Raw genomic sequence first — 26,046 nt, 5'->3', positions numbered from 1 at the left:
AAAGTAAGACTAGATCAAACTAGAAGACAATAGAGTACGAAATGACAATGATTTTAAGGAAAAAAATCTTCCCGGAAACAACACCGCAAATGTTGCTGCCCCGACGACCGTTTAATAGACCGCGCATTCCAAGACAATGCCAATCCGTGTTACGGAGTTGCCACTCCGTGGTTGGAATGATTCCGGAATCATGCCAGATTTATCAGAGCCCGGAATGGAATTGGAATCGAATGGCAGAAACTGTCCTGGAAATGGAATGGAATTAGGCATTTTTTTTCGCAGGCGGAATCGAATTGGAATGTAATGGTTTGGGTGACACACGGTCAAGGGCGATGGTTTGGTTTGGTTTTAAGAAAAAATAAAATGGAGATTTTGGCTTCACTAGTGCGAGGCCTGCAACCCCACTTGCACCAGTTACTGTAGTGGAAAACTCCTGTAATGATGATGCCAATGAAGAGGAGGAGGAGGAGGAGGAGGAGGAGAATGAGGAGGAGGAGGGCTGAATAATCTTGTCTTTGTGCTTTTTCCGTGCTGGGTAATGTCAATCTCCTCTATAGCACTGCTGGGCTAGCTAATACGGTTACCGATCCTAATTCTTTTAGTGGTGGAATTAAAGGAATGGAATTGGGTTGCAAGCCATTCCAGGAGTGGGAATCGACCATACCTTTTCATTCCGAGGAATTGAAAGGACTGGAATTATCACAAATCTTCATTCCTCGGAATGGAATTGGAATGGAATGGGTGATCCCATCCCGCAACCCTGACGCCAATGATGTACCGTTCAGAGAGAACACTTCTTGTATACGTCTGTCGCAGGTGTATTCATACCGCATGACAAAGGATCAGACGTGTCGAAGACCTGCGTTGCTAGTATAGCTGGACGACCATATGGGGCCATACGATCTTGGTGGGCATAACCCTATGGAGCCCGAAGCCAGCAGCCACTAACTTACGAAATTTGCGAATAATAGCAACAGTTCGAGGCGGCAGTTGTAATTCGCGTAATGTAGTAGACTTACAAAAATCCTCCTCCTTTCGCATACTTCCAACATTACGTAAAACAACGATGGTTGAGTGTTAAATGCTTCATGACTGAGATCATGTGTCATAAACAGTTCAGAACGTAAATACTATTGTAGTGTGTAAGGCAAAATAGAGAGAGAGAGAGTCGTTCAGTTGAAAGGGCCACGTCTGCACATTAAAAATAGCAATATTTTCTCAATATAATTTTTTACTAACATCGTCATCATCATAACTAAGTGCTGCGAGGGAATTTAATTGGAATGAATTTGAAATGCTGGTGTACTATTTTCTTTCTTATCTGTCATACCACCAACGCGAAAAATCCATTACAAAAGTAATCGCAAAAGAAGCAACTGATTTATGGCAACATATACATTTTGGTAAGTGCAACTCGCTTATCTTTCTAAGTGGCACTCGTAAACGGTAAAATGAGAATATGCTGCGCGAGTGCGCCAATGGTTCACAGTTTGTTCTGTTAAATATTCTTCCAACCGCCGTGATCACGGCACAAACCTCGGCTGTGATGTATTACACGGTATAACAATGAGGCTGTCGTCATGCCCCCACCAGTTGTATGTCGAAGACAGGTTTGGTCGTTGCACAGCGCAGGAGCAAGCGACTAGATTTAGTGAGTGCTGATAAAGATTGACAGTATCCGCATCCGCCCGTTATCTGCGCATGTAAGATCGACGACGACATCCGCGCTAGTTGAAATATATGTATCCGCATGTGCGGATGCGCAGATATTGACTTTACTGCACATTCGCGATCCTTTTTAGGAAAACACTTCATGACGAAAGTGTCATGCTACGAAGCGTTTTTTACTATTCGGCATACAAACGTTTTACGGAAAGCTATGTCATCCACAGTTATTCAATAATAGCGGTTAAAGGCACAGCAGTGCAAGGGATGGCACACTTCGATACCATTTTGTATTCACCCCTGGCTCCCTCTGGGGGGGGGGGGGGGGAGGGATGTCGGCATAGCCACTAATGCTTGTCTGCGGATAAGATGCGGATAACCGCGCGCACCGCAGAGGCGCGCGGACTTCAAGACGTTATACAGGGTGTTCAAAATTAAGCTTTCACTAGCTCTTTATAAATAGGCGCACAAAAGAAAACTGGTGCTACTTTTTTCTGTTCCTTGAGTAAGAAACAGGTGCTACATAATTAGCATCCCCTGTTTCTTACACAAGTAGCGTAAAGTTATCATCCAGTTTCATATCATCTCTGTGTTGGCGTAGCGCTCGTGAAAGCTTAATTTTGAACACCCTGTATTTCTATCCGCAAGCCACGATGCATGCCGGGAAGATATTCGCGCGGATCTGTGACTATAACCATACCGCACGTGCCTCTCATTAGTCGAGCTCCTTCTCTCCTCCTTCCATACCTCCTTTACCCTCTACTTTATTTATTTCTTCTTCTGTGTCTGCTCATTTAATGCTCATTAGCTAACGTCGTGTGGCGGTGTACCGGGCTAACCATTCCGACCATGTCGCCACTTACGTCCCCGTTTTATTGATTATTTATTGTTCCTCTCATCATGATCGATTTCAGGTTTTGTTGTAACACAGGCGTCCACTGAATTTGTTGCGCCTGTCGGGACGTTCACGCGGCGATAACTGTCGCTTTGCACGTATTGACTGCACTGCCAAGTAACTTTGTGTCAAATGTTCCACATTAAGCGGAGTTTCATAAGAGGATGAAGAGTATCTGCCTGTCTCGTTGATGTCTTAGCAATGCCAATGGGACAAGGAAACTTTAAAAGGCTCGGTCATGTACTTGGTCGGAGAAACAGTGACCCAAGCATCAATATGTCGATGATGCCTGGTGGCTCAAAGAGGAATATTCCGAAACGATTCGTGGTTCTCTAGAGTATAGCCACCTTTCCTTTACCTTTCCACACGTCTCCCAAGTCTCTCCACGGTTTCCCAAGAGTCTCCACACAGAGGGAATGTCAAATCCAAACAGAAATGTCACGTAATTTGCTCAATGTGGCGACCTTGGTGAGTCAGATTCATGCCAATATGTTCCCCGTTTAATTCCCGTCGCGCTCGCTGACTGGCCAGACTACTCCTGCATTACTCTGCGGAGGTAGATATGTACGCGAGCCTTTTGGGACACACTCGATATGTATAGTTTGCTTTCATCGGTCCATCGATGTCCTGTTGCGGGTGGGGGGATATGTGAAAGGAATCATGCTGTGAGGTTCGACACGGAAGATCGGATGTCGTGTTCGCACTACATTTTTGTGTGCCACACTAAGCATCGTCATGTAATGTAGAAGTTAGTTTACCTTGCAACATCCTTACAGCGCTGCACAACACGTAGTGCTCCCTCTGTATCGGGTGAAGAGAACCGCGTCGTCTGCTACGAATTTCCGCCATCTTGAAGTCCACGTGCAGCTCGCCCTGTGGTGATAAAGGTGTAGCTATAAACCTAGCTGTACACTACACTTTCGAGTTGAGTAAATCAATTGCAGAGGAGGTTTGAAAAAGACGGTAAAATCGGAATTACAGCATTCACCCAAGGTGAGCTTTGGGCTTCAAAATGGCGGCTTGGCGGCGTTCGCTGCTGCAAAGGGTGACTCCATCCTGCACAGAGGGAGCTCAGGCGCCCTACTGCGTGGGTCTGGACAACGATATGTAGACTAAAAGGGACATTCTTCATATACTGAAAGGCAGCGTGACAGCCATATACTTCACGCTGATGCCCGAAAGATTGTTGAAATATACTGATGCTCCTGACCTTTTACTTTTTTTTATTTACTCACATTCGGACATGCGACATTGATTCGACATTTTCTCGACGCGAAAGAAATCTTCAGTCGCACAGGCAGTTGCTGATGAGTGATGACGCACTCGCAATGACACCGTTTAGTAGCACTACCGGAGACCCATGCCGAAGTTGTATTCCTTTCTACATATTGACGCATTGAACGCCGAGTCCCGCTTTGCCCTCAATTCACTCATTCACAATCCTGGAGCAAAAGAACGTCGTCCAACGCCTGCACTATAGTGAAAGAAGCAGACGCTCTCGTAAAATGACCCCGGGGGGGGGGGGGGGGGGGGGTCTGGAATTCTCCAGTTTCCCGTCCACAACGGAAGCAGCTATGGCGAGAATGAAGCCAAGCGCAAGAGCGTCCCTTTTTCCCACCCACTGTCGTAAAGTAGGACTATATACTGACGTGTTCTTGAAATTCCCTTTTGTCTCCTCTCTGAAACACTGGCCTGCGTTGCTGGCCTCCCAAAATACATCGACCGCCTCCTTTTTTTTCTCTGTGTATGTGTGCGGAAGAAACTATTTCCTCTCCGTTTGGCCTGTTACGATTACAGTCACACGGCGGGGCTCAAAGTGGGCTCGCGAGTTTTTGCGTCTTTCGCTTGTCCGGTGAAATATGGCCCTTACCACGGTGGCGGCGTGTACGGTTTTATCGGCCCTCTCGTTTATGGTCTTCTTGGCGCGAGTGCTCACAATGAAACGAAACTGGAGCACTTTTTCTCTCTTGCGTCTCGTATTTGTACCGCAACATGATTGCTTCTTTGCTTTGCGTTTCGGGTTTCTTTCATTCACCTTTAAATCATTAGTCAAGGAGCGAATGCCTGTACTCTTGTCAACTCCTACAATCTAAAAGCATAACCTCAGCGCAATAACACGCGATGCACGAGCCACTGCGCCGCATAATACCATAATGGCTTCTGATTGGAGGAGAGAGCGGGTCATACACAGTCAGACATATGTCTGCACAGTTCCCTTAGAAGTCGGCCCAGGACGCACATTCTCCCCAGAGCGTTAGTCGTGACGTTGCCCACCTCTGTGAGGCCGACAACGGCGAGATCTTTCATAAGCACCTCCATCACCATCTTGTGCCTACGGGGCACACGACCCCTCTAGCCCTTTGTACTCCCCGACGGACTCACGCACCCTCTACGCATCGCACCATTCATACTGCACCTGTTTCCTTTTCTTGCTATAGTCGTGACAATGCCCACTTCTATGTGGCCAACAACAGCGAGCCGACATTACCCCCCCCCCCCACACACACACACACACACCCTTGTGCCTACTGGGCTTTCGAGAGACTGGGAGATACTCGGGTTCTAATGCCAAGTGCCGGCTGTGCTGTCTAGGGTTTTTCCTGGGTTTTCCTCAGACGCTGTCAGACATATGTCGGCACAGTTGCCTTACAAGTCGGCCCAGGACGCACATTCCCTCCAGAGCGTCAGTCCTGACGTTGCCCACCTCTGTGAGGCCGACAACGGCGAGTTCTTTCAGCACTACTACCCCACCTCGTGTCTACTTCACTCCTCCATCTTCTGGTCATCATCATCTCATCATCATCTTCAGCTACAGTAGTGACGATGCCCACAGCTGTGAGGCCAACAACGGCAACCTGTCACCATCACCACCACGTCGTGACTATGCCAAAATTCCACAAAAAGGTGCTCGTCTTTTAAACGGAAGACCTGGTTCTCCTTTCAAAGTGTAAGCCTGTTAAACGTTCTTATAAAAGCGGCTCCTCTCCTCTCTGTATAGTGTTCATCGATTACTGTTGCGCGATACAAGGCATACCTATAACAACGTTCTTTTCTCGTCACCGGGATGCTGCGTGCATCATAATGAACGAAGGGAGGCACGTGACCAGAAAGCGAAGAGCGGATAAACAGAAGGTAATATTGTTACATCGAATTCGCGTTTGATAACACAACAAATGAGTGGGCGTGACCTCAAATATAGAGCATGCGACACGCGTGCCACCGATAATCCTTTTAGGACGTCTGTCAAACTGTAGGTAACCACCGACTCCAGAATCTTCAGCGATGCGCCTCTTCCAGGGAGCTCCTGGGTGGGCGTGATCCGAAAATCCAATCCAATCCAATCCAATCGCGTGGGAAAACCTACGCTTTGACGTGTTAAGAGCATCACTGTTCGAGTGCATATGTAGCCAAGCCGGTAAGGTAACAAGACCTGGCACAAAGCTTTTCATGAAAGCCGCGCAAAATTTTGGGTCACAATTGAAACCGCTTACCAGTCCAGCAAAATATAAATAATAACGGTCACAATAAAAATAACGGTTCACAATCGTTACTGTATTTTATTTATTTACTTCTTAGGTGGGTGATGTTTTAGCAAAAATATATTAGTGCCTCTGCCACGTCGGCGATTGATTGCTACATAATTCGAAAAGCGTATAAATATGTATGTACGGCAACACGCAAGTTGACGTGCCCTACTAAGCTGAAGGCAACGGCTTTGTTCCCGGGACGTTCGCGGCACGATAGCAATGTGCGGGATGTTGGCACCTTACGTCTAAATCTATTTCAAAATCATTGTATTATTATTAAAACTTGAGGTGCGGCTGAGTGAAGCCAAAGTCTTAAAATGAGCCATCGACGAAAAAAAAAACAAGATTGAGCCGTCCAAGTGGCTCCTTCGTGCTGGGCCTGCATGGATTTTGTTGAGACAACTTGAGACAACATTTTGGCTTATTAATGTCCCTAAAAATTTTCTCACCGTAACAACTAAATTCGCAAGGCATACAAACTATAGGGTCTGACTTGTCCGGGTTAAATGTATTTCCCAGATTATGGTGGGTGTTGGGGGGATAGGGTGCTGTTTTGAAATCTGGAAATCTGGGGTGAAATCGGGTGCTATTGATACAGACAGGTGTTACCGGGTTACTTCAGTCTTTCTGTCCAGCAAGCGGCCTCATAGTTAGAGGCGCACGTATTGGTCAGACATGCATTCCTCGCGATTTATAGTAAAAAAAAAAGAAAACTACATGGTGTAATATTGAATGTACTTTGCATAGTTTATAATATTTTCATCAGACGTGTGCACAGATTGCTACTAAATCGCGTACGTGTTACATGGTACAACATGTGATTAGAATTCGGGAAGAAATCGGGTTCAACCCGAATTGGTGCGACACTGGTTCGGGAAGGAACAATCGTGCCGAATCGGGGCCGAATCGGGTTTAAAACCTGAAAAGGTCAGGCCCTAAATATATATTAGATGTAAGTCGGGTAAGCATGTGTAGCCCGTTTATATTTACGAGTTTAGTGACCTCTTCAGAAACTGTTTGCCTACGTAAAAGAGTTTACGTTTTCTTCACACACAAAAAAAAGAAAAGAAGAAGAAGAAGAGGAAGGGGCTTAGTTCGGTAGCGCCAGATTTCTAACGGGAGAGTTTCTGCAAAGGAAAGGATCCTCCAAAATGTAGGGCCGCTTCCATCGAACGAATGTTCCGAACTCACCGTAAGAGGCCCATAACAGGTCTCCCGCGCGATGAATGTTTTATGGAACACTCTTTATTCTTCTCCTCAAGAGTCAACCGGGAGAATTTCATGTGAATGGTCACCTTGAAAAGACGACGACAAAACCTGCTGTTTGTTTATATGGTTTTTCTTTTATTTCTTTCATGTGGGTTTCTCCGAAACAGAGAACATGTGCCGACATTCAATATACAAATGGCTCAATAAATTCTGGGACAGTAAAATATGTCAGCGACACTTGACGTTTTTTCGGAATGGGTTCGGGTACGCAGACATAATGATTGCTTATGGGGTGAAGCTTTGGATCTTTTTTTCTTTCGAACGATTATATCGACTTGCGTTGACAACGTAGAAAAATGTTATTCTGTACCAGCTTAACAAAAGCAACAATTAGATGATCAATGGTGATTTCAATACGGCGTTGCACCAATCTAATAAACTGTGCGTAATAAACAACGAAATTGGATTCTGCAAACCGTTCCAGTAGTTCAATCGCTGTCGAAAGGTAACTTTGTTCCACGTCACAGACATTATGCAGTCGACTGGAACCATGATCTGTTACTCAGGACCGCGTTACAATTAAGTCACAGTTAGCTATAATCACCAACACTAAGCCACAATGCTGACTGCGTCACCCTTGCAGCACCGCTGTGTTTGGAGTTTAGCAGCTGTGAACACTTAACTTGAATTACACCGAAAGGAAAAAACGAACTCTACGAAGATGGTAACAAGCGACAAGTATGCCGTTACGAAGTATCATTGCTTTCCTGTAAATCAGCTATCGTCAAATACCATTTTCTTAAGCTTTGTTTATGTTAAAGAAAATTTCTCTTTAATTTCCTTTTTCCTTTCGGGGTTCTTTCGCATTCAGGAACTTAAAGGAAGTTAAGGAAGTTAAATTGCTGCGATATGCTTTATTGTCAGCGCCATTTAATATCCACAACTCAACACACAAGAACTAGAGAAAGAGACAGAGGCTATATCGACATCATCATCGGAACGGCAACATCCTGAAATAACATATTCATGTGCGAATACCGCTGTTGCTGATATTACGTACAAAATGCTATGGGAGCAACACGTTGAAACCAAGGGCACCCCTCACCCAAGAGACGTACGTGCGAGGTCTTCCACTTTCTTGTTCCCATCTCAGCACACGAGCCCCATCACATACAACTATCACCTCTAGCACGGCAAGTTATTCTGAGTCATACAAAACACACACCGCGCTGAGCGTCACTATTTTTCAACACAACAATCACAACAACCAAGCCTTTGTCCCGCAGTCATTTTTCACAGAAAGGAGCACACTCGTTTTTATGCCAGCTTTACGATGACATTTCACGACGAGGCTATAGTTCTTGATGTGCTTTCTCCACCTCGGGAGGCGTATGCCGCCAAACGAAAAAGAAAGAAAGAACAGACTGGCGCACCGGTATATAGCTGTCACATTAGTTGGGCGGTCGTTTTCTGGCAGTGCGGTTGCTAGATCAGAGAACGCACATCAGGGATCGAGCAACGATTGGAAGTAATCAAATCAGCGCCTCCTGAAGATCGTAACATCTCCCAGCCGAAACGATGACTTCTGGAAGAGGGCTAACAATGTCTAATGAGGCGACGACTTCCAGGCAGAGAGAGATACCCGAGGCGGTCGATACGGGCAGGAGCTTTATCAGCAAGAGGAAAAGAGGCTCGCCTTCCTCATACCGTCTTGTGTATCCCGTCAAATAAGATCACCCCTCCTTCGTCACAAGCGGTTGCCGGGAGGAATGCACCTCCACCCGATTGGTCATTTTGAATGACGTCATGCTGGAACCTCATTGGAGAAAATCGCCGGCAGCGTCGTCTGTTCTCTGTCTTTCATTAGCATCGCTACCACCACCTGTCTTTTTTTGGTGTCTCGACACGTGCTTTCCACTTTTGATGTCGCGAAATGTCCGAATCAGCTAGCTTAAAGCCGTTGACAACGTGCCGCATTTGCGACAAGGTGTTTGCAAGGCCTTCAACTCTACGAAGACATATAGGAAACGTGCATCATGTAACAGCAGATCTGCGCCTTCCTTTCAAATGCCAGGACTGCAAATCGGAGTTCGCAAACCTCGAAGCTCTGCGAAATCATGCGGTCTCAAAGCATCAATTTCCAGAGGAAATCGTGGAAAGAACCTTCGACAATGAAGAAGGTGAGCCATCCCCTTCCTGAAATAATGAGACTTCCTCAAAGTCCAGGTTTTGGCTATGCAACAAAGACAGAAAAAAGGTCGTGGCGCGGTTCGTCGCACAGCTGTACCGTATCTTTCTCTCCATGCTCCCCCCCTCCCCCGGAACTTTCCTAGGGGGGGCCAGGCCCCCTCCGGTAATCTGCCCAGCTGACACTCAAGAAGATGAAAGTTTCGAGGGATATCCTAAGAATCGATCGCGTGTTGCATGCAAGTGATGATGAAAATCCTCTAAAAGTTAGTCTCAGTCACAACACGAAATTCCTCATACCATGCTCGACCTCTCTGGCCCCGGCCCCCTCCGGCAGAGTGAAAACTCTTCGCCTCTTCTCAGAGAGCTTCACTCCTTACACTTTCCAAGATGTTTTCCCTCGCAAAGGCATCAGAGAAGATGTGTGGAATATCTCATACATTAATTGTGAACTCAAGAGGGCAATTATTATTTTTCTCTCGCAGATTTTAAGAAGTGGAAGGAAAGTGAAGAGACAGAGTGGCAGGCAAGATTTGTCTCATCCACTGCAGCAAAACGACTGGCAGATGGGTCTGTTAGGCAGTACCTGACATGCCATCGTTCCGGAGTCTACTCAAGCACAGGGGTGGGAAAAAGGAGGTTAAAATCACAGAAATCCTGTAAAATCGGAAGTCACTGCTTTGCATCCATGACAGTAACAAGAGAAGGTGAAGCAGAAGCAGTCAAGGTGCGCTACCAGAAATGTCACACCGGACATGGTGTCGAACCCCAACATTATGGACTTTCATCAAATGAAAAAGCGGAAATTGCAGGTATCATGTTCTATTGGACAGTGTTGTAGCCATTATTCACTTGGAACTGTGGTGGTGATAGCAGTTCCTTTTTGTTTTGAGTTCATTAAGCTGAAATGTGAACTGGAACAGTAGGGTGATCTACATTCCGCATTGCGACGCAATGTAATGTAGAAGGGTCATTACATAACACAAAAGAAAGAACAAACAAGGACATAAAACAAGGATTAAACAAACAGTCTGTTAAGCAAATTTTTCATAGTTGAGCACCAGCAGATGTCTGTATAATGGATGCAGAATTAGCTGTGCATGAAAACTTTCTCTTTTCATTGTGTACTTTGTTTTGTGGTATGCAGGTTCATTTACAAACTACTATGTCACATGTTGCCATTTCCTGTGCTCAACTGCGGATGAGGAACATCATACTCTGATATCTCACACAAAGTATCTGCTGTTTACAGGAAAGCTAGCTGAAGGCGTCTCGCTGCAGGCCATATTGGACAGCATCCGAGACTCCATTGCAGGCCCTGTGACACGGCTTCATCTTGTGAACCGACGAGACCTACACAACATACTGAAGTCATTCAACATTACGTATTCGGAACGGACAAACCAGAACGATGTTTTAAGTGTTGCCACGTGGGTGGACTCAATGCAACCTCAAGATAACAGTCCAGTGAGGTACTTCAAGCAACAGGGGCTCTGTGACGAGAAAGGTCTTTTTGAGAAAGATGACTTTGCTTTAGTCATTATGACAGAACCCCAGCAACATTTGCTCTCGAAGCTCGGCTCAGAGAAGATATGCATTGACTCAACTCATGGTAAGCTCACAGACTGGCACAACTGTTCAGTAGAAACGTGGCGAGTTGTGACAGCTATTGCCAAAAGCGGGGTGGCGGTTCTTTGCTATAGGAACATACAGCTCATGGGAATGGCAGCTTTGCATCGAAAAGCTGGGATATGTGTGGTTTCCATCACTGGGCGATACAACAATTGACTAAAAGGCTGCGCTGCTTCACACTGATACCCATTACAACAACTATTGCTCTATCAGCTGAATTATATTGCTTCACAAGTAGCTTGTTGAGAAACCACTGTTTCAGAAACACGCGGAAAACTGCTGTTTACTGTGAATCAAGCTAAACTGATCTCTTTATTCCTTATTTTGTGCACTTGTGTAATGGTTCCTAATGCTCTCAGATTATGCTCAAATTCTATGAGTCTTGTGACAAATATCAAAAAGAAAATAATCCTACAGTATCTGCTCATGCCTCGTAAAGTCTGTTATCCGGCCTGACTCCAGGTTTTTGTGCTTAGTTATAGATATCTGAAAATGGTGTATCACAAAGTGTACCTACAGTGACAATCACTTAGAAATCACATCCTGTGACCTCACTGTCGTGTTTTCCAGTTTTGGTGTTAAGCTTTACCAAAGGATGATGAACGGATTGGGCATTTCCACTGGAGAGCTTTTAATCTAAAAGTTGTTGATATTGTTAGGAATACAGCATCTTTGCAATGATGTATATTTTCTTCTTGCAGGCACGACTGGGTATGACTTTCTCCTAACAACCTTGATGACAGTGGATGAGTACGGGGCTGGTCTTCCCTGTGCATATTTGCTGAGCAACCGTGCAGATACTTCAACTATGAAGGTGTTCTTTGAGGCAGTGAAGGCATCTGCTGGCAGTCTTGCCACAAAAGTTTTTATGTCCGACGACGCATCCGAATTCTACAATGCATGGGAAAGTGTAATGGGGCCAGCAGAACGCAGGCTCCTATGTGCTTGGCATGTCGATCATAACTGGCGTAAAAACCTGAACAAACTCAAGGGACAGCACGTACAGGTTCAAGTGTACAAGACACTAAGGTTACTTCTGGAATGCACAAACGTGGAGCAGTTTCAGAAGCTCATGCATCAATTTTTATGTGACAAGACTGAAGTTATTCAAGACTTCCTCACATACTTCAAAAACAGCTATGCAACCCGGCCTGAGATGTGGGCATATTGCTACAGAGCAAGTGCAGGAATCAATACAAATATGTACCTTGAAAGTATGCATAGAGCTCTAAAACACTGCTACCTAAAAGGTGAAAAAAACAAAAGGGTAGACAAGTTAATATCAGCTTTAATGAAACTGACAAGAGATAAGTTGTTTGATCGTCTTATCAAGATGTGCAAGGGGGCTAGGACGTACAGATCAAACCTGATTGCAAAAGCGCATAATGCTAGTGAAGGAATTGCGCAGGATAATGTGCTACCCTCAAGTGATGCAGCTACTTGGGAGGTAAAGTCACAAAGTGTGGCAGGTGTGCTGTACACCGTCAAAGAATTGACTGATCCCGAATGTCAAGGAAGATGCATGTTAAGGTGTGAAAAATGTGATAAATGTGTGCACAGCTATGTCTGCACATGTCATGACCATGTCATAAGCTTCAACATGTGCAAACACATTCACAAAGTTGCATATTCTGTGACCAGTCAGCCAAATGAGCCAAGCAGTACGCAACAGCCTGATGCAGAAAGTTGTCAAACGCTCTTTGATAGTATGTGTGCCTTGAATAACATAAGAGAAGTTGCTGCTAACAGCTCAGATGTTTCACAAGCCATATCTCTAGCACATAGTGTGATTGGTTACTTATCATCAGGTGGTGTGGAACATGAGACGGTGACCAAAGTCCACAAGCTATTACAAAATGCTGCTGACCTGCTAAGTGCACAGGAAGCAGCAAAGTGCTCAAAAGAGCCAAACAACAAAAAGCTGGTAAAGCAACTTCGCTACCACACGACAAAGAAAAAGTGGACAAAGAAACCCAGACTCAGTCTTTCAAAGCCTACAGCAGCTGAAAAAGAAATGCTAAAGCACCAGCTCAATGACAACGAGGCTGAAGTCACTTACATTCATGCAGGCGCAGATCATGCATACAAATTTTTGTAGAGAGGCCACATGTCTGGTTAAAAGTATTGATCTTTTTATCCTTGCAGCATTCAAAGTTGCATGCCACTGTAATGTCTATGACTTCATTTTAGTCTTTACCTGTTTGTCATTGTTTTATTATTATCGATTTTGTGCTTTACACAGGCATAGCGCACATATGGACGGGCATGTTGGTGTTTGTACCACTGTACTAATCCAGGTCCTGTTATGATGATTACCAGTGAGTTTAGCTTTTTACATGTTTATTACATTTTTCTACAGCTGTACGTATTGATATTCCAGTCATTGCACTAGTCAGGTCATGTGTTTTTCAAGATTTTTACTTGCTTGTAATATTTCTTTGTGCTTTGCATATTTAGCAGACATTTTAGAACCCCACGTTCTCCTTTTTGAGCTACCATTTTTCTTGCTTCTATGTAGTGAATCTTTCTGTGGCATTGTATATCTTGACATCATTTCCTATCGCTATATGCTATCTATAACTGCTGTGTATATTAACTTTACTAAAGTGCTCCTCCTGCCCAGTAATTGCCTCCGTGTCCCTGTGTTTTATGTAGTTTAATATTCTGCAAACCAGTATTGCGCGAACTGATTGCCCACATAGTGTCATGTGTGGAATATGGAGCATCATAACAGCATATCAGACTTAGCTGGTAAACCATGTGTACAGGAAAAAAGAAACACAAGTGTAGATATCACAGAGCCACCAACTGTTTTGTTTTAATTAACACATATAGTAGAAGCAATTGAAAGAAACACTGCAGCACAACACATTAATATCTGTGAGATTTGCATGGAAGCACATAAAAATTATAATTTGAAAATTGTGCTAAAAGATATCCACACAAAGAGCATTGCACTGAAAACTGTGTGCTAATACATAGTGCATTTTCACACAACACTAAAAGAGTGCTACATAAAAGGTTGCCAATAGCAATCCACAAGAAGAAAAGTAATATTCCAAAATGCCTGTAGTACACATAATATCATAAGACTTAAAGTAGCACAGAAGACATTTTTAACATCCTGTTTTCTTCTTATAAAACTTAAGCAAACCGGTAACATGCACCATGAGAAGTCATTCACACCACAGAGTCGTAATTATCGCAGAAATTGAATTTAAGTACGCCGCAAAGAGCAACTGCGGTGGAGAGCAGTATCAGCCTGTGATCTGCCTGGGACCTCACGCTGATGCTACAGGGGCCATGCATGCCGATTGGTCCAGAGAAATGTTGTCTGCTGCTTGGGGTTCTGAAAGAGCCTTTCTCCTAGCTCAGTAATGATTCGGCCTCTTCTTCTATCCACAATTCTCCTGGAGAATTGGCAAAACTGGTTTATGGCAGCAAAGGGACAGGGCAGTGACCCCCTGACCAGCGAATCAGAACTAGTTGGCCCTGTAACGTCACCGGTGATGTGGCATCATACTTCTCCTCAGCGTATATACCCGGAGTGGCGAGTTAAGGGTGACGGAGTGGACAGATCAAAAACTCTTTCGCTCTGTTTGGTAAGATGACACATACACTTTTATCAGACGTCTTAATCTGAACATTTTTGGGATTGCTCTCTCTACTCCTGTAAGATAACACTACAAATTTTGTCGCAGCAGGACCTGGCTTAATACTGCATGTATAATTAAGAGATCTATGTAGATATGGTCAAAACCTGTATGAATATAAGGGACCTCAACTTTTGTATTAGCAAGCTGCTGCAGCATCATTTTCTTGCTCATCTGCAGTTGCCTTCGACAGAATAAGCCTTGGCCCTTTTTAGTCCCTATATGTTTGTCGTATGAAAGTGAAGCAGCTTTTCCACCTTTTTATTGTGTGGTTCCTTTGTGCGCCAACTTCTTTGCTTGAAACTCAACAAATCTGCGGCACTTTGTAGCAGTTTTTGTACTTTTGTGACTATCTCTTGTTCACACCAGCTGAGAACAAATAACCAACAATGCTGTGTGCCAGAGGAAAGGCTTGTGACGCATCTGAGCTGACAGCAACGGCCACTTTTGATTCATTTAGAGCACAGATACTGTCAAGGAGCTCCTGGCATCAGGTTGTTCACTCCTTCACGGCTGTGCGTGTTGGGTGTCCCCAGAACATGCAACACTATGAATATGTCTTCACATATTAAAGCTGATTACATGATCATGACATGTACAAACATAGCCATGAACGCATATTTTGCACTGTTTGCATTTTAGCACACATTTTCCTTTGCATCATGTGTATTGCTGGTGGTATTGCTGTGACTGTGTATGTTACACCTGTAACAGACTGGGGCTTCACATCCCAAACACTTGGATCCCTTGATGGTGCCACACTATCATCTGCCATCCTTTCACTTGCATGATGAGCTCCCATACACATCTTGATAAGGCCGTCAAAGAGCTTGTCCCTAGTCTATCCCATCAAAGCCGAGACCAGCTTGTCTATTGTCTTGTTCTTTTCTTCCAATGCTTCTCCCAGCAATGCTTGAGAGCCCTGTGCATGCCCTCCAACTACATGTTCATGTTTATTCCTGCACTCGCTCTGTGGCAGCGTGCCCATACTTCAGGTCGGGATGGATAACTGTTTTTGAAGTAGATGAGGATATCTTGAAAGGTTTTGTCAGCATCATCTAAAAACAAGGTCATCAAGTTCTCGAATTCTTGGACGTCTGTGCACTCCGGAAGCAGTCTCAGTGATTTGTACACCTGAGCTTGAATGTTTTGGCCTTTTTTGTCCTATGAATGCTGCTGTTGATTGTGTGGGTACTTTTCTGGGCAAAAACATCCTCAGTCTCATTCACATAGGTTTTAGTCTCTCCAACGGATCTCAATGCCATGTATATTTTGTCTTCTTTCCCAGTTGTTACTTTCTATCTCTTTATGAATATTTTTGTGGCATCAAATGTGTCAAGCAGTTCATCACTATGTACTCCCTCACCCTCTTCCTTTCTGCTCTCACCCATGTTAGTGCTATATATTGTTTTGTAACATGTGCACAATGTACCTGAAGAAGGGCAGTCTCTGCCTGAAAGCTCGTAATAAATCTCGAAATTTTGGATGCTTCCTATGTCTTCCATCTTCAAGCATACCTTTAATCTTGCTCAGACTTTTCTGCCAGTTTTGGTCTATGTGCCACACACACAGCAACCCTCGTTCTGCTTGTCCCATCACGGTCTTCCATGCAATATAGAACACTGATGCATTGTCTGACATAAACACCTTTGTGACGAGAGTTCCTGCACACAGTAAGCAAAAGGCATGCCCGCACTGTACTCATCAACTGTCATGTCGTCGTATTCAGTTATGCCTGCAAGAAGAAGAAAGTGAGCGTTCATTGTTCTGTAGGGGACACTGTTGTAAAAAATCAGCACTCCGTGGTCTACCACATCTCAAACCTCCAGGTATTGCAAGACTATTTCTTTCTAGTAATAACGTGCTGCAACCGAGGTAATATGGGGCGGCAAAGCACTGACAGGCGATTTTAGCTAACCGTGTCCCCAGCAGTACATTAATGCAAGCTAAATACATACAGGGTGCTTCGTGTAACATGTGTTACAAAATGTTGTGTAAAAATCCTGTTGTCCAAAAATTATGTAACCAACCTTGTCTGCTTGCGTGGAACTTTCTCCACAATGTAGCACCTTCAGAAAGTGTTAACAGCGAGAAACTATGTATTGTGAATTGACATCAAAAACGTGCCACGTCAATGTAGAATTTTTATGATATACAAATAAGAAGTGTATGGCAGATATAGCCCATTTCACCTAAAAATACATTGCCTACTACAGTACTACTCTCTGAGAAAAGGTTGTGAAAACTTCAGTTTGTGTTTACTCATTCTTGGCACTTAATTTTTGTTACTGTTAGCTATATCTCACATTGTAACATGCACTGACACCTCGTCACTGCATTGTTTTCTCTACATGGGTTGAGCCTATGCAGATCTTCTCTAAGCCGAGCTTTGATAACAACTGCTGTTGTTTCCATCAGTACTACTAAAGAGAGGTCGTCCTTGTTGAACGGTCTTTCTAAAAAGGGGCTGCCAGGTACACGTACACAGAAAAACTGAATGGCCTTTCTCATCACATACTCCCTGTTTGAAGAACTTCACTGGGCTGTTGTCCTGAGTGAGCGTTGCCTCATCGCAAGTAACAAGAGACCTACGCCCCAGCAACACTCACGAAATCGTCATGATCCATTCTTTTGGCATAACTGACGTCAAAAGACTTCAGTATGTTGTGGAGGTCCATTCAGTTGACAAGGTGGAGACGTGTTACAGGGCCAGCAGTAGAGTCCTGTACATCATGCAGGACGACTTGCAATGACACACCTTCTGCTAGTTTCCCTGCAGGCAACAGACATATTGTGTCAAATACAGAGATGTTGGTTCATAATTGCTGTATCGGGGCTGGACGGGAGCAGTTTGAAATGTAGGTGCCTATAGTACAGTGAAGTGTATATTTACTGTCAGGCTCTTTTTGTTGTTAAATATGTCCTTTTGAAATATTTTGTATTAAAGCTTTCCTCAGGAAATTTAAAACTTTCCTGCATTTGGGGGCAAGGATTGGGTGCTATCTTTGAACCCACAATTCTAGGTGAAATGGGACGCTATACTGACAGGTTCGGGCATCATTAGTAATTTTGCCCAGCCACCATGGGTCTTTGTCCAGCTTGCAATCAAAAGTGTAAATCTTCATTACATAAGTAGTCTTCAGTCTTAAACACTTTACTATTTCTTTGATATGAAGTTTACGTCAAATGTGTATATACACATGCAACTGAACTAGTGTGCACTCAAAAAGAATACAGGAATAAACACACGTTATTCTCCACCGTCTCACAATAAATTCTCGTTATTCACACGAATTAATTGTTGATGGACGGGGTGGTATATCGTGTATAACCTGAATTTATTGTAAGTCGATCTGGACAGACCCATTTTGTTTGATAATATGAAATACCCTCTGCCAGTACACCGCACCATACCTGCAATCTTTGCATTTTCGTTGGATGACAACTGAAAGCACTGTGGGTCAACACCATTCCTTGTGTGCTCTTCCTGCACCTTCACTCATGCACCAGTGCTTACCTTTCCCCGTTCCTGCACTCGAAAAGTTCAACACAATCCTGAAACCACGTGATTCACACCACAATCACACAATCAAGCGGGATGTGGAGCTAGACAGACAGTACACATAGCGGACCTAGCAGCAGACGACGCTGCCGGCGATTTTCTCCAATGAGGTTCCAGCATGACGTCATTCAAAATGACCAATCGGGTGGAGGTGCATTCCTCCCGGCAACCGCTTGTCCTTCGTCGAGTGACCATTCAGTGTTGCCAGAGGGTCACTGCATTTGAGCAAAGCGTTCAGCTCATGGACGAACCTTCGCTGTGTGTTGTCGTGTAATTTTGATTGGCTGCTCGCAACCGTATTTTTGGATGTTTGATATTAATCTTAAACAAAGCGTGTGGGCAATATCACCACGAGCGTGCACTGATGGAAGTTGCTATGCAACGTACTGACAAGCGGCCGTTCAACCTCGCGAGGGTCCTCGGACCGTGGTGGAACGCTGCCCACCAGATGCAAGGACTTCGTCTTCTTGCGGAGTACTTGCGCTCCACCGGTGGTGACGGCTCTCTGAAAGTGCTCCCTCATAATCATCCCCTCATCCGTTCCCAATGCGCAATAGGGCAGTGTACCGCCTCAGCGACGGTGAATCGCCCACCTCATCATCATCCAATGGATGTTTGTGCGTGTGTGTTGAACAAAGCGAGAATGTAATTATTTCTTTGAACTTGCTCATACTTTTTTTTTTTGCGTAAAGATGATGTAATGCCTGCAAATATTTGCAACGTCTATCCGGACTTTGCATTTGTTAGACCTCTGACATAGAGCACAAAAATGAAAATAAGCAAAAACAGGCATCTGCCCTGGAGAAAATATCTCGTTAGCGAGATGTTCTCCGAAGTCGCTTTACTAAAGCTTTCACTATCAAATGGTTAATTCTGCAGCATTCGTGTTCCGCTTTCCTGTTCTCAAAGCGAAAGCAGCATGACCTCTCTCAGAGGGCTGGGAACAGAAAATACTGTTGGGTTGCTTCTGCTGCGTACATTATCGCAATGCCGGCAAAGCACGCTTCACAGGAGGCCGTCACGGACGGATGTACACTTCCTCTGTATGCACTCCCGGTTCGTAAAATTGGCATTAAGAACGGATCTGCGGCAAGATGTTGGGAATGTTGCATTCTCCCAACACCGACCCCAAACGAAAAAAGGAATAAGAAGCAGAGGTTGGTGCTCACACACTGAGGCCTACTCAAGCAGATTGGTCCTACTGAAAACTCCCGTCGGACGTGAAATACGTTCTTCTTGTGGATTGGTTCACTGTTAGGGTGTTGCAATGATAATGATATTGAGATGTAATCACCACCACCATCACCATCACCACCATCACCACCAATGATATTGTAGTGTCTGATCGAGACATGGAGGGCGAAGTCCGATTCTACGTTTGTCATTGCCAGAAGGATCATGCTTGACAGTTAGTCAGATTGTACATCTCTTAATTACAAACCCTGGATAGCGTCCGTCAATAAAAAACCCCAATGATGAGTCTCAGTAAGACTTCTTTCGTTGTAACTTTCACATAGTGACAGCTAGAAGTGTCACGTTATAAAAGTTAATAGAGGAACAAAGTATTCATCGCGCTCGAAATTATTCCCGTGGTTGGTCCCAAAAAAACTATATTAGATGTTACATAGATTATGTGCATGTTACATAATCTAAAGTGGAGCGTGCAATAGTGGGAGCATGCTTATTTTGCCTGAACATGTGAAAGGCGACGTCATTATCAATCACTATATCAAATTATATATACCTAAAACAAGATATAGTTAATAGAGGAATAAAACACATTTATGGTCCGAGACTATACTTCCGTGTCTGTGGCCGTCGAGACGCCGAAGACCCAGCAAATGTTGTATAAAACGATGTGGCATTCGTAGTAACGGAAGGATATCAATGACAGGCAAATATGCGGGAGCTGGAGTAATTTCCGATCAATGTACTAAGTTTCGTAGGCTTACGTCAATCAGCAGGCCAGGAATGGCACTTCATCTCATCTGAAATTTCCCATTGTGCTGTTGACTGTACCGTTGGTGGCATTGGTTGCCATTGGTATTTCAATGGGGTTTGTGCAGTGACATCACGTTTGGTCACGTGACATGGGAAAACACATTGCCGCACCGGAGTCTGTGTAGGAGGTCATGCTGCGAGTTGTTGCGGTATGCGTGTCATTACGAGAGGAAATTCTAAACACACACGCTACTGCCTCATTCGGCCCGCAGCGTGACGCCTGTGAAGCATCCCCATGTTCTCCCATGTCACGTGGCTCAATGCACGTGACGTCATGTGGACGAGCCTCATTTCAAGACTGCGTTAAAAATGTATTGCATTGCTTTTCGAACCTTTCTATTATATTTAACGCGCAAGTCCAGCTGAAATGCATTCTGTAACAGCGTTTCCACACATTGCGAACAAAGCAGCAGCTTATTGGAGAACTAAGTATGTCAAACACGGCACCAGTTAGTAAAGCAATGTGGGCGAATGCAGAAGGATCCATTTCACACCTCCCATTCTTGCGTATATCTGTTCCCTAACGCATTCCCCTGGGGCACGCGGCTATCCTACGAGAAAAGAAGAAGGAAGTAAAATAATGCTAAAGAAATCTCGTATAGTTCTTCTACATAATCGCCAATCATCCTATTCTGGCTCGCCAGAGCAATCTTCGGTTTTGGCATGAGGTATACCCTGCTCGGGCAAAGCCTTCCTCTTCTTTTGCGCTTTCATTTATTTTTCTTTTGTTTTTCTTTAAGTTGTGGTAATCCCTCGACGCCTCGATGAAAAGCCTTCGCAAAACTAGGCAATTTCTTAGCGCGAACTTTGGATCAGAGAGAAAAAGATTCCGCGTCCTCGACGAATCTCCTCGCTTAATATAAGAAGCAGATGTCGAGCGTACAATGCAAGTAGTCCGAGACGAAATGTCTCGGACTACTCCGAGACGAAACGTAGTCCGAGACGAAACGTAGTCCGAGACGAAATGTAGAACAGTCACAAACAACACTGAATCTTTATAAGTTTAACATACGTGCAAGCTTTCGCGCGGTGTTTCCGGGTGTTTCACTCTTAATAGGAAGAAAACAGTAAAGAGGGAAGAGAATGCTTGCCACTAGACGTTATGCTGGGAATCATGTGTGGTCTACAAGAGATTCTCTGTAACATTTCTCACGTATACGTTGATGTTCGCTCCGAGCACACTGCGTGCTCATTGTCTCTTCGAAGCCTGTGATTTCAAAATCTGGTTTCGTTTGCTAGACCCGTATCAATAAAACATCATTGCCGTCATCAACAAGCAATAGCAATGTTGAAGAGCGCAGAAATAATCCTCAGCATCTCGCGCAAACCCAAGATTGCTTTGTTACACTATCCCCCCCCCCCCGTAACCATCTGTCCTCATTCTTTCCTTCATCCTGTCCCCACTTCCCACCTACGTCCTGAGGATCGGCTACATGATACTCCTCCATGACACATCATAAAACTCCTACGGGTTCCTCTACACGAGCTCATGGCTCGTTTACTTTTCGCTTATATTTATGACGCCTTTTAACATTCTCACCCGTACCTCCCAGGACACGCTGTTACGATTGTGACTATTTCCTCGTAATGCCTCCCAGACGCAGCCAGCGTTAACTGATCGGTTCGTGCTGGGGATCATGAGTCTTGAGTGCCCCAAGAGTGATGAACAGGATGAGGCCGGAGTTCACGAGAAAATTGCTCGAAGCTGCTCCAACGGCAGAACGTGAACTACGAATTGTACATTTGCGTTTTTCTTGTTCGTCCGTATATACAAGGGTGTTTAATTATTTTTATCCTTTACAGTATTTTTATTCAAAAAAAAAGCTACGAGAGCAGGACAGATGTCGTTTTTGCAGTAGAGTTACACGGCCAGGCGGACATCCTCGCGAATAAAAAGTATGCAACTACAAGATGACGAATTACCGAAAAATTAACTATTTAATAATTAATTAACTCTTTAATTAGGGGATTAATTCTGCTACTCCTTCCTCACTACTACCAACTACTGGTTGGGGAGAATGGAGGGGGTTTGTTAAATATTAAAAGGGCAAGTCGACACTGTAACAGCAGCCTGCCTTCGACATTTGCAAGCCCTGTTGAAGGCTTCTGCTGTCGAAGCGTCGACTTCGCCCATAATCTGTAACAAACTTCCCTTGTTTTTTGTGTGGGAGAGATTTACTAGACGGATTTCACATGGTACTATACAACAAGCACAACACACACATAACATACACAACACAAGATCAACGATACAGGGCGATGCAAATTGCGGATATTAACAAATGAGAGGCAATGAATGATAAATGACCATGTTTTTTCCTAGCTGTTCGTAATCTTTGGTTCTTTCTACTTTTTTTTTCGTATATTAATTTCACAATCTCCCACCTAGTTAGCGCTTTACTTACATACATGTATCTATTTTAATTTCGTGGTCACCCGCACCAGTTAACCTTTCAGCCAGGGGTGAAGCCCCTGTCACCTATTTTCAAGTTTAGTCCTGTTGAAGGCAGCGCTGACTGCCGAAACGGCGACCACTAGCTGTAACTACAGTTGTCCTACAGTTGGCAATACGACTGTAAGTCTATTTCTAGTAATTCCCATTCAATTTTTTTAATGTAATAAAAGTAGCAATTGTTTTTAATCCTTATACGGCTTCCCAAGTCTCTTCATTACTTGTAGTCTTCATCTTTTTCGCGTCCATCTGTACTAAGTTTATTACGAATTATTTTTACGAACATTATCACAATTAAAAAGAAAACTACACGATTTTTTAGCATTGTGCGACATACACCCCTTTTGCACTGATATGAGTGTTCCAAAATTTAGCATTGTGTGTCACGTAAGTGTGACCGGGGTGTATTGATACATTACACCCCTTTTTTACACTAACACGGGTGCTTAATGGAGTACAGTATAAATGTAATTCCGGTGTGTACCCATAGTACACCCTTTTTACACCGGGAAGGGCGTAAAAAAATTACTGTGTATACGTGCAATGGGGTAGGGTACCGCACCACCGCGGTCAAGCACCCCATCTCATCGTCATCGTCTACTGTTGTTGTTGTTGTCATTGTAATGTCCGTAGCTTTATCATAAGTAGGCGTAAATAGTGTCATATATCAGTCGTTCCATAATCTTTGCTAATCCTTTGATGTTCCCATACTAGCTTCTAACTTTGAGATCTCTTAATGTAGGATGTACAATTTCACCTATCTATGCATGAATAAAGACTAAAGAATTGGTGAATTTGTGAAACCGCTCAAGGCAGAGACCGTGTCTTCGTATCGAGCTTCATCGTCAAAAGCTACGTCCCCGAGTTTCGTGTTACACTGTATTTTGCGACGGTGAACTGATTGTCGCCTAATAACGATCGAGGCAAAGTGCTGAGCGCATCCGTTCCGGTTCTTTTGATTTATTGATTGATTTATTGATTCATGAAATGGAGCTGAGGGCGACTGGCACGATTGGTGAGTGCTGTGTGACTCCAATTTGTGAGTGTGTTTGTGAGTAAGTGATAGTTGCCCTCCTTATCTACCCTCTCAAACTTACTCGATTTCCCTTCCGCATGCTACTATGCCCTTATGCTCGAAGGTGGGGGCAAGGGTCACGGCCGCCACCGTTGACCGCAGCCTTACGGACCTCCCCCCCCCCCCCCCCTTTGATGCATGGAGATCGAACATTGCTTAAATGAATTTTCCCTACTGCCTGTACCGGTATTCTCAGCAGCAGAAATCTTATTTCGCATGAACATATTCACTCTCACTGTATAGTTGACGTTACCTGCTCGCTGACACGAAACGCATTTTAGATCTAAACATAATAACAAATAACAAATAAAAGCATCTAGACAGAAAGACTGGCCATTGCCTAATTAACCGAATGCCATAAGGCAAAGCCGTTCTAGCTTTCTGCGTGATACGGGCCTCCTGGGCTCCCTGTGAGCCGGGTTTTTTTTTCCTTTGTTTTTTTTATTTATTTGCTTATTTATTTATTTATGTTTTTTATGTTTCATTTCTTTTTTTGTTTCGGGAATAGCAAGCCGGCATGCTGCATGACTGACCTTTCCGCTTTTATCTTTCCTTCTTTTTTTTTCTGCCAATAAATCCCCCCCCCCCCGGTTCTAGCATTTATTTTTTCTGTATGCAGGAAGCCCTTGAATGGTCTATGGAACAGTCTTTCTGGTTTTTGCTGGCAGGAGAGATGTTCCTGAACACGCAGTCCAAGTTTTACTTTCGACTAGCGAGCGGTTTTCTTCACGCGAGAATTCAACAACAACTAATAAATTAATGCTGATGAATGTAGAAATATTTGCCACATGAGCAGAATTCAAACGAACTACCGAAGTTATACCAAGCGGATGCCCTGGCAAGGCGCCACGGCGAGCGGCTGCGCAGGAGTGCCGTTGAGAGGTGGTGGTGGATGCTTCTGGAAGAGCACGCCGGCGTTGGGGGAAACTTGTCACCGACGACGTCACCACCACTGGTTCGCGGACGCTCCTTCGTGCGAGTGCGAGTGCAAACCCAGAGCAATAAGGAAGGCCCGGGAACACGCAAGTAGCATAGTTAGGAAGCGACAGGAGGAACGCGAGAGGATGGAAGAATGCGGAGACGATTTGAACCGCGCGTAGTTAAACCAATGGCGCGCTTTAAGTCGGGAGCTATTTCTCGCGTACGAGTTTTATTTCAGGAAATCCGTCAAACGCAGAGATTCGTCAAACTTCCGCTTGCCCTCCCGCATCCCCCACCCCCATCTTCCGACTGACGCCCCCTTGTATCCTCGTATTTAGACGTCGTGTCAGCAGTGCAAAGCATAATCGAGCGTATACTTGCGGGTTTCTCGTGTTGTCGTAAGATATCACACCGCAAGAGGAGCTATCGAGAAGAGAATATTGCTTTTGCTCTTGTCTACACGTCAGCCACAGATCCACACCGAGGCCATGCAATGACAATATAAACAGTCGCAGACAATGCTGTGTAACCACACCGGCGAAGAGTGTTATCCTAGCAGCGAGAAAGGTAAATATACGGCGAGACAGCGAGTCTCGAAGGACGGCTTCGGTGTCCCCCGGTAACGCTTTCCCAGAGGCATCTGAACAGAAAATAACTCAGTCTGTCGCTTTGAATTCTGGTTTTGAAGAAGACATGAAATGGTGGCAGTGGCATTCCCAAGCGAAATTCGTTCTCCAAGACGGTGGTAGCCCGTTGGGCTTTAGTGACGTCGATATCCGTTTTGTACAGCACTCTTAGATTAACCGAGTGGTTCCCAAACTTCGTCGCCCCGCGGCTTATAAAAATACCCCCCCCCCCCCCAGGTTCCAGTCGTCGCGATGGCAGTTAGCCAAAACGATACACTACCTTGCATGTATCGTTACGATATCGGCAAAACGGTACACACCTACACACCGATGCACACTTTATTGGAGCTACATTCAGAGCGAGTTCTCTGGGCCAAAAAGTCTTGCACAACTGCATGCTTCGCTCACCGACAACAACGCAGGCGAAACTGTTTTCTTAGCTTTTTGGCGTCCGCTCTGATTCGAGAAGACGCCACTGCGCAGTGCGCCGTGATGGCGGAGCACCCGTGTATGCCGCGATAGACGCAGACGCTGTGGCTTTTAGTGGGAGTGCGTGGACCTCACGACATAGATTTTGGCCATCGAGCACAAGTGAAAGCAGGCGTGAAAGCGAGGCTGTGTGATGTATCGAAAGCGTCGCG

General features: G+C 44.6%; 2 protein-coding genes and 2 long non-coding RNA genes across 6 annotated transcripts in view; 2 read left to right on the top strand and 2 right to left on the bottom strand.

Annotated features, from left to right (window-relative positions):
* The window catches only part of LOC135400859 (glutamate [NMDA] receptor subunit 1-like), a 249,362-nt gene that overhangs the window by 73,383 nt on the left and 149,933 nt on the right, over positions 1-26,046 (top strand). The window lies entirely within an intron of this gene.
* Positions 1-26,046, bottom strand: part of LOC135400860 (uncharacterized) — a 124,347-nt gene that overhangs the window by 6,721 nt on the left and 91,580 nt on the right. Inside the window, exon 2 of the long non-coding RNA XR_010424660.1 lies at positions 3,319-3,433. This is a non-coding gene — a long non-coding RNA (uncharacterized LOC135400860). The remainder of the gene's footprint in view (positions 1-3,318; positions 3,434-26,046) is intronic.
* On the top strand, positions 9,230-13,213 carry LOC135399723 (uncharacterized). The gene is made up of 5 exons (XM_064631463.1): positions 9,230-9,476; positions 9,969-10,295; positions 10,736-11,095; positions 11,817-12,329; positions 12,924-13,213. The coding sequence occupies exons 1-5, from the start codon at positions 9,230-9,232 to the stop codon at positions 13,211-13,213; spliced, it is 1,737 nt and encodes a 578-aa protein (XP_064487533.1).
* On the bottom strand, positions 13,914-18,490 carry LOC135400858 (uncharacterized). The gene is made up of 3 exons (XR_010424659.1): positions 18,286-18,490; positions 17,287-17,541; positions 13,914-16,503 (listed from the first exon to the last, which is right to left on the bottom strand). It is a non-coding gene; the product is annotated as an uncharacterized LOC135400858 (long non-coding RNA).

Source organism: Ornithodoros turicata, chromosome 7 (genome assembly GCF_037126465.1).
Source record: "Ornithodoros turicata isolate Travis chromosome 7, ASM3712646v1, whole genome shotgun sequence".
Classification (NCBI taxonomy): domain Eukaryota; kingdom Metazoa; phylum Arthropoda; class Arachnida; order Ixodida; family Argasidae; genus Ornithodoros; species Ornithodoros turicata.
Note: the sequence above shows the minus strand (reverse complement) of the source record. Positions and strands in the feature narration are given on the sequence as shown.